The 8,590-nt window shown below is 57.5% G+C and overlaps 1 protein-coding gene across 1 annotated transcript in view; it reads right to left on the minus strand.

Annotated features, from left to right (window-relative positions):
- Positions 1-8,590, minus strand: part of TNXB (tenascin XB) — a 62,814-nt gene that overhangs the window by 31,591 nt on the left and 22,633 nt on the right. Inside the window, exons 7-11 of the mRNA XM_011969443.1 lie at positions 6,990-7,358; positions 5,660-5,956; positions 3,278-3,568; positions 2,608-2,913; positions 283-615 (exon numbers count right to left, since the gene is read on the minus strand). Coding sequence (XP_011824833.1) covers positions 283-615; positions 2,608-2,913; positions 3,278-3,568; positions 5,660-5,956; positions 6,990-7,358 — 1,596 coding nt within the window. The remainder of the gene's footprint in view (positions 1-282; positions 616-2,607; positions 2,914-3,277; positions 3,569-5,659; positions 5,957-6,989; positions 7,359-8,590) is intronic.

Below are 8,590 nucleotides of genomic sequence, written 5' to 3' on the forward strand. Positions count from 1 at the left end.
CAGGATGGTCTTGATCTCCTGACCTCGTGATCCGCCCGTCTCGGCCTCCCAAAGTGCTGGGATTACAGGCTTGAGCCACCGCGCCCGGCCTGCAGAAAATTTAAAACTTGCTCAGGGCCATGAAAGCTGGTAGTACCCCAGTCCCCAGTGATATACTCTTTCTAGGTCTTCCCCTGGCAGGTGGCCTCAAGGTTCCACTGCAGCAAGGAGAGCAACTGGGTATAGGGAAGCTGGAAGCCAGCAGTGGGAGGGAACCAAAGCAGGCCCCTGCCCCTTACTCACCTGTCACGCCCACGGCAGACACTGGGCCCACGCGCTGTCCCTCGTGGAGGCCGTACAGGTGCATCTTGTACTTGTGCCCGGGCTCCAGGCCCCCCACGGTGACCTCACTCTCCTCACCCCCAACACGCACCGCCTGGGGCCGCCCATCCCTGTCTTTGTACTGCACGGTGAAGGAGTCGAAGCGGCCCTGGGGGACGGTCCAGGAGAGGCTCAGCGAGTCAGGGGAGGATCCTGTCACTGTCAGCTCCCCCAGGAGCGGCTCCTCAGAGGACTCTGGGGCCTCTGTGCCCAGTTCTGTGGGGCTGGGGGTCTCGTCCACATCCTCCTGAGGAGCTGAGAGAAGAGGCAGAGGCATGAAGAGCTGCTGGCTTTGCAGCTGCCCACAGAGGACAGCCATGGAAACGCCCTCACGCTGTGGGCTCAGGGGCTCTGTAGCCTTTGTATTCGCCATTGGGTCACTCACAGATGGAAAGGGCTGAGGCAGCCCTTGCCCCATCCTGCTCTGGTGGGTTCTGTGGGGGTGAGGGGTCTCCCTTTGTGTCTGAGAAAGGAGCTGAGATGGGAAGAGAGGAAGCCGCTGAGGGTTCTTTCAAACCACGTTCACTGACAGTGCTGACCTCAGACAGTGAGGAGGGCAGTGAGGCCTCTTCCTACCTGCACCCTCCCCAGGGCACTGTGGCTGCCCCACCCCTCATATGAGGCTCTGACTATGGAATGTGCTCCTGCTGTGGCCTCCCCAGGCAGCCCTGCCCCTCCCTCCCCTTTAACCCCAAGGAATGAATTGCTAAGGCAGGGCTCCAGGCATGAGTGGGAGAAAAATTCTGGGTGAGTGGGATCCAGGGAGGGCCGTGCCCTTCCCTGGCTGGCTCTGGAATCACAGCCCTGTGGGCACCTACCCGCCCCCTGCAGTTAGGTCTCTGCTGAGGCTCCGTGGTGTGGGGAGACTGTGACACAAGGGAAGCCAGCCCTTCTGTGACCCGCTACATGGGGGACTACTTTGGGATAGCAGATTGAGGAAAGAATTGGCAAGAATGACAACCCAGAGGAAGGGAGGGAAGTGGGGAGGAAAAAAGATTACTGGGAAGTGAGAGAGTCAGGGAGAAATTGCAGCTCGCTCTGAAAATGCTTTGCTGCTCCAAGCACTATTCTAAGTGTGTGAGGGTGGTTTGTTTTTGTTTTTGTTTTTTGAGATGAAGTCGCTCTGTTGCCCAGGCTGGAGTGCAGTGGTGCCATCTCGGCTCACTGCAAGCTCCGCCTCCCGGGTTCACGCCATTCTCCTGCCTCATCCTCCTGAGTAGCTGGGACTACAGGTGCCCGCCACCATGCTTGGCTAATTTTTTATATTTTTAGTGGAGACAGGGTTTCACCATGTTAGCCAGGATGGTCTCGATCTCCTGATCTCGTGATCCACCTGCCTCGGCCTCCCAAAGTGCTGGGATTACAGGCATGAGCCACCGTGCCCCGTGCCTAGCCTAAGTGTTATATGTATATTAACTCATGTAATTCCAACAGCTCTGTGCAGTGGTAACCATTATCCCCACCTGACAGAAGGGAAAGCTGAGGCACAGAGAGGTTAAGCAATTTGCACAAGGTCCTCCAGGAAGCAAGTTGCAAGGCTGGTAGTGAGACTCAGGCAGTTGGCTCTGGAGTCTTTGCTCCTAACCACTATCCACACTATCTCTCATCAAATAATTCACAGGCTAGGGGAATGGCACCAGACAGGGAAAGACTGGGGACATGGAGGAACAGGCTGGGATGCTGGGCTGAATGCAATCCCTTTGCCCTGTTCCAAGCGGGTTGGGAGTCAAGGAGTCGGGAGCTGGGAGGAGTCCTCTTCATGCTGAGAAAGGCTAGAGAAATGTGGTGCTCTTGTCACTTGGATCTGCCACCTCTGAATACAGCAGAAATGGCAGGAGGGTGTGGGCAGCAGGTGACAGAAGCCCAGAAGTGACCATGGCCCAAACCAGACCATGAAGGAGCCCAGTAAAAACTGAGGGGTGAGAACACAGTGACCGAATGGTGAGGACATCTGTGGGGAGGACAGCCCCAGGTGGAAGGATGAGTCCAGGTGCTTGGAATGGGGGAAAATAGGACCTGCCCTTGGAGATGAAGAAGTGAGGCTGAGAAAGAGATGAGGAGCTGGAGGCTGGATGACGGGGACCTGGCATGCAGAGGACAGGAGAGCAGTGGGGGAGGAAGTGGGTGGAGGCTTTGGCAAAATGAGCTGAGAAGGCGAAGGTGGAGGGAGGCTGGAAGGAGCCCCAGCCAAGTCCTGCTCACAGGATGGGGCTAGCAGGGGAGGGAGGCCTGGCAGCCATGACTCACCAGTCTTGGCCACCACAGACTCGGGCCCCACACGCTGCCTGCCACGAAGCCCGTAGAGGTTCATCTTATACTTCCGGTCGGGATCCAGGCCGGGGACGGTAACCTCATTCTCATCCCCCGCAACAGGCACTGCCTGGGGCTGCCCCTGTGCATCTTTGTACTGGACCATGAACGAGTCGAAGGGGCCCTGGGCCACCGTCCATGACAGGCGCAAAGAGTCTGGGGTCACACCAGTCACTGTCAGTTCCCCCAGGAGGGGCTGCTCCAGGTACTCGGGGCGGGGGGGCTCCTCTTTCCTCTCTGGAGCTGTAAACAAGAAGATCCAGCCAGGTGCTGAACTGGCAGCCTGGGAGACTGGGGCTTGGGGTCTGGACGGGCTGTCACACCTACGGGGGGTGGAGGGTCACTAGTCCATTAATTTGAGTGCTAAACTTCTGGGAAGCCTGACACAGCCAGGGTATGACACACCTTCTGGGCCTCGGGGAGCTGCTGCTTGGGATGGAAGGGGCCCAGCAGTGCGGGGGAGTCTGGCTGCCCCTCAGGCCAGGAGTGGGGCCAGGAAGCTGGAGTCAGCTGTCTTCCTGGGGGACCCCAGCTGGTTTCAGGCTGAAGGCAAGTGTGCAGAGGGCTAAAAAGGGGTCACATGGGGGCTGAGGTGGCTGTTACTCACCAGTGGTGCCATCGGCCGTGAGGGGGCCATACCGCTTCTTATTCGCGATTCCAAACAGAGTGAATCTGTACTTGTGGTCAGGGTCCAGTGAGGAGACAACAAATGAACGCTCAGGCCCTTCCACAGGTACCACCTGGGGCCGTCCATCCTTGTCCCTGTACTGGACCATGAAGGTGTCGAACTGGCCCTCAGGGACAGTCCAGGAGAGGTGCAGTGAGTCTGGGGTAGGGTCTGTCACCCACAGGTTTCCCAGACGGGGTGGAGTCCCTGGACGTGGGTCACTCTGAGGCACTAGGAACAGCGGGTAGAGAGAAGGGAGGGGCTTAGGTCCAAGGAGAACGAGGAAGCCAAATCCCACATGGGAATGCTGTGTGAGGCTGTGCAGGTTGTTCACTGTACAAAAGTGCATTTGCTGAGGGAGTACAAAGGGACTGAAATCCAGCCAGCACTCTGCTTGCCGAGCTGTGTGCCCTGGTGAGGAGTGGTGTCCACTTAAAGGAACGGGTGCCTTCTTCCAAACGGCATGGAAGCACTGCATGGACTAGTGTGGCTCTGCCTCCAACCACAAACTGGAGCAGCAGGGACCTTCAGAAAGAGGGGAGCCCAGCCAGGCCCTTTCACATCTCCATAGCCAGGGAAATCTTCCCAGTACAACCTCCACTGCTTCCAAGCCTAACTACTAGCTGGCTTCTTCTCCAAGAGAGGAGAGCACAATCCTTGAAGTATTTTAATGTGGGACAGCCTCCCTCATCTATGCTGCAGGCCTCTCCTCTTCCTCCTTTGGAACTTTGATCCATGGATGGACTCCCTCACCTGCAGCACTGACCCTTCACTCCCCAGCAGCTGTGCCATCAGCATTTCAACAAGCTACTGTCACACCCCTCCCCACCCCCATTCTGTGTGCATCTCTCTCCAGCCTCCATCTTCCCTCTTTGCTCTCATTCCCAGCCCAGATTCCAGAAAGTGATGTCTACACTGATTGTAGCCACGTCCTCACCTCCACCACCCTCACGATCCAGCTTTACCCCTCCACCAGGCAGTAGCTCTCACAGAGGCCAGTGGTGGCCTTGCCATTGCTAAATCCTGTGGACACTCCGTAGCCCTTGATTCACTGTTCTGGAATCTGACAAGTCCAGCCACGCCCTCCTTCCTGGAGCCCAGGACAGCACCCTCCCTGGTTCTGCGCCTCCCTGCAAGTCACTCCTCAAGCTACCCTGTGGGCCCTTCTTCCTCTGCCTCCGCTGTGAGTATAGGCTGTCCCCGGGGTTCCAGTGGCCCTGTCTCTTCCCCAACCCCACACTGCTACTCTGGCGCCTCAATCTCCTGACCTATAAAGTAGGTATGCCTCCCAGGTGTGCTTTATGGAGTGCGATGATCCACTTTGAACATCTTGATCACAATCGACTCTCAATAAATGCACAAAAGGTATTTATGTAAGTGTCCCTTAGATGTTGATCTAAGTTTATCTAAGGCATTATTCCCCACCTCTGCTGCTCCCTGCCTCAGGGAATGGGACTGTCTCATCCAGAACCCTGGGGGCTGCCTGGTACGCCTTGCTTTCTGCCTCCCACATCCAGCCCCAGTGCCACCATCCCAACTGACCCATCGTCTTTTTGTTGTTGTTGTTGTTGAGACAGGGTGTTGCTCTGTGCAGAGTGTGGATAGCACCCAGGCTGGAGTACAGTAGCACAATCATGGCTCACTGCAGCCTCGGTCTCCTGGGCTCAAGCGATCCTCCCACCTCAGTCTCTCAAGGAGCTGGGACTACAGGCACGCACCACCACACCTGGCTAATATATTTTGTCGTAGTAGAGATGGGGGGTCTCACTATGTTGCCAGGTTGGTCTCAAACTCCTAGCCTCAAGCTATCCTCCTGCCTTGGCCTCCCAAGGTGCTGGGATTATAGGCAGGATCAACCCTGCCAGCCCTTACCAGCTCTTAACTCACTTCTCCAGCTAGTCTCAGCAGTCACCGTGCTATTTGCAAGATAAATATCTAGTCACGTCACTCTCCCACTTTACCCTCAGAGGCCCTCTAGGGGCCTTCAAATGAGGCCCAAGCCCCTCAGTACAGCATAGGAAGCCCTGAGACCAGGCCCTTTGGCACCCCCACATGCCCTGTTCTCCAGCCAGAGGAAACTGTGACAGTGATTCTCTTACTGGCCATGCTCTCTCCACCTCGATCATCGTGACTCCCCCAGGCTGCACTGAGCTTCTCAAACTCTGTGCCTGCCCCACCACTACTTTCCCTTCAGAATTCAGCTCATGCACCACTGCCTCCAGGAAGCCTTCCTGGAGCTCCCTCCCAAAGCAGGTTCCCAAAGCACTGAGGAAACCTCCTTCAGGGCAGTACAGAGGGCAGGGTGTTGCTGCTGTCACTCACAGATCTTGGCTTCAGTCACCAGGGGACCATGCCTCTTCTTGCCAACGAACCCATACAGGACAAATTTGTACTTGCGGCCAGGATCCAGGGAGGTGATGACAGCTGAGCGCTGGGGCCCCTCCACGGGCACCACCTTGGGCTGCCCGTCCCTGTCTTTGTACTGGATCACGAAGGAGTCAAACTCGCCCTCGGGGACTGTCCAGCGCAAGAGCAAGGAGTCGGAGGCCCTGTCTGTCACCGTCAGCTCACCCAGGCGTGGTGGGCCTGAGGACTTCCCAGGCTTCTCCTCATCCTTGTCTGGAGTTTGGGAGGCAAAAGCAAAGCATAGTGGACTCAACTGTTCTCTTTTCTGTGTCTCCTTCCCTCTCCCCTGCCCACCTCACTCCATCCTTGATAGCTCCCTCCCTGGAAGACTCTATGTCCCCACCCCTCAGTGACCAGCTCTCCTGGAAGACAGGCATTTCCCTCTCAATCTCTGCTCCTTCCCTTGTGACAGTTTATCCATTCCTCACAGGGTCTTGGTCCCTCTGCAACCCAGGATCTTTGGGGGGGTTTCAGGTCCCCCCTGGGTTCTGTAGGAGAGTTTCAAGCCTCCCCACTGCAGCTTCAGAGCAGTCTGAAGGCTCCTCTGCCCACCTGCGCTGCTTTCTCTCTTACCACCCTCTCTGAGCTTGACCTGGAGCTGGGGGAGGAGTCAGCCACCCTGGTCTCACAGAGAGGAACAAAGAGGGGGTGTGAAAGCCAGGTACTCCAGGACCTGTCTTTCGCTGGTCCTGCAAACCTCATCCATGTCTGAAGTCCTGATGGCTGTGGAGCCCTCTGCCCCAAGGAGCCTTCACCCCCAGCAGAAACTGGCTGATGGGACCACGGACTGCTGTCCACTGCAAACCAGGCTCTCAGGGATGAGGTGCTGGGAGCTAAGAGTCAGTGTCCAGAGGCCTTACCATGCCCACCCTGAAAGATCTACAGGGCAGGGCAGGGCAGAGGAGCAACTGAAGAGTAGGGGCAGGGGAAAGGGCAAGGAAAGCTGCAGGTGGAGGGCCAGGGACCTTCAGCCTCTCTTCTGGAATCTCTGTCCCACTCTTGGCCTTTTTACCTCTGCCTCTTTCCCCTCTCCCCACCTATCCTCATCATTGTTCTGAGATCCTCCTCGATCCATCTTCCTGCTGAACCTGCAATTCCTTTTCTCTCCTTTTCTCCTCTATCCAGCCCCAAACACCAGCTCTGCCCTTCACTGGCCCCTCAATATCCATCCTACCTCTGAAGTCCCAATAGCCCCAGTTCCTCCCCCAATCTCAGGATATTGATCTGAGCAGAGTCAAATATGTACCCATAATGCCTTGGTAGATGACAGGGTCAGAGGGCTTGCCCCCAGGAGGGACCCCACGAAGTGACAGCTCGTACGGGGCTCCAGGAGCGGGTGGAGGCACCAGAGCCTGGCGGACGTCCCCTGGCAGCACTTCCTCATGTGCCCCCGGCCCCTCGGGCACCCGCAGGCGCAGTTGGAAGTGGGCAAAGGTGTCGGGCTGGGCGGTCCAGACCACACGGAGACGCCCTGTCTCATCTCTGCCCAGCACCCTCAACTCTCCCAGCTCCTGGGGGCGCTGCTGCAAGAGAGGAGCCTGGGCCCCTTGGGTCGTTGAGGGGCCTGAGGGAGGAGGCTCATCGGTAGTCCCCAAGAGGCCCGAGGGTGAGGACCCTGGGAAGGGGCAGGGTGAGAAAAAGAGGAGAGTCCAGTATGAGAATTAGAAAGGAATCCCCAGTCCCCAGGTTCTGCCCTCTAGCCTTTAAGAGCCGTGGGGCCCTACCCTCTTCTACTTCTGGTTCCATCACCTGGGCCACTCCCTCCTCCCAAAGCTCAGCCAGTCCTCCAAACACCCCCATCTACCACATTCCTGAGCAGATGGGCCTGCGCTTCAGGCAGGTGATAAATAAAATAAAGCCTGCTGTCCCTCACCCCACAAGGCTTCCATGACCTCCAGCCCCTGGAGACTTCCATGTCCCTCCCCACATACATCCCCCCCACTGGGTGGTGGTCAGGTGGCTTCCATTAGTGCTGCAGTGAGAAGCCTGGAAGAAAGACAGTGGTGTTAGAGAGGGAGGATGCAAGAGGAGAGTGGGCAGTGGGAAGAGAAAGAGGGCGTGGGGGTGGACATCCAGGTCAGGTGGCATCTGGGCCCTATGGGGGAAGAAGAGGTCCACCACCCACCCCACAGCAGCCACAGGGTGCCCTTTCCCCAAGCCCAGACATCGTTCCTGTGGGAGAGACCAGCATAAAGTGAGCCAGAGGGTCTGAAAAGCCAGATCAAGAAGCAGTGGTTTCACCTCCCCGACATACAGTTGCTGCCTGATGGCACCCAGGCCACCCCCACGCAGTTCTGATGTTTCCCTTCAAGGTCAAGGCCCAATTGTGGAAAACAGTAACCACTGACCACAGTCTTGAGCCACTCTCACCACAGTGAGTCAGAACGGGAATCACTGTTTTCAATTCCCAGCCCACTCAAACTGCTCCAGTGAACCTTTGCAGGCGCCCCAACCACATCCCCCTCTATTGCCTAAAATAGCAATCCTGGAAGTGTCCCAGGAACCCCAAAGAAGGGGCTGCCTTGACCTTAGGCATCCACAGGATGGATGCCAGGACCCTGGGGGTGGGGACGTCTTCTAGGGACACTAGACTCGTGCTTTGTCCTGGGGCTCCCTGGAGCCTCGGCCAGGTAGCGCCCGAAGGTAGAAGGGTGCCAGTGGCAGCAGGAGGAACTCATGAATGCAGGCTCCAACGGCAGGTGAGGCTGGACAAGGCATGGGGTGTCCCGTGGCCCCAGCCCACGCTACCTGTGGTGGTGATGAAGGCGTAGGACTTGGAGGTCTGCCCCGCCCGCACCCCGTGGACCTCCACGTGGTAGGTGGTGCCGGGCCTGAGGTCGGGCAGGC

This window comes from Mandrillus leucophaeus, unplaced genomic scaffold (assembly GCF_000951045.1).
Source record: "Mandrillus leucophaeus isolate KB7577 unplaced genomic scaffold, Mleu.le_1.0 Scaffold890, whole genome shotgun sequence".
NCBI lineage: Eukaryota > Metazoa > Chordata > Mammalia > Primates > Cercopithecidae > Mandrillus > Mandrillus leucophaeus.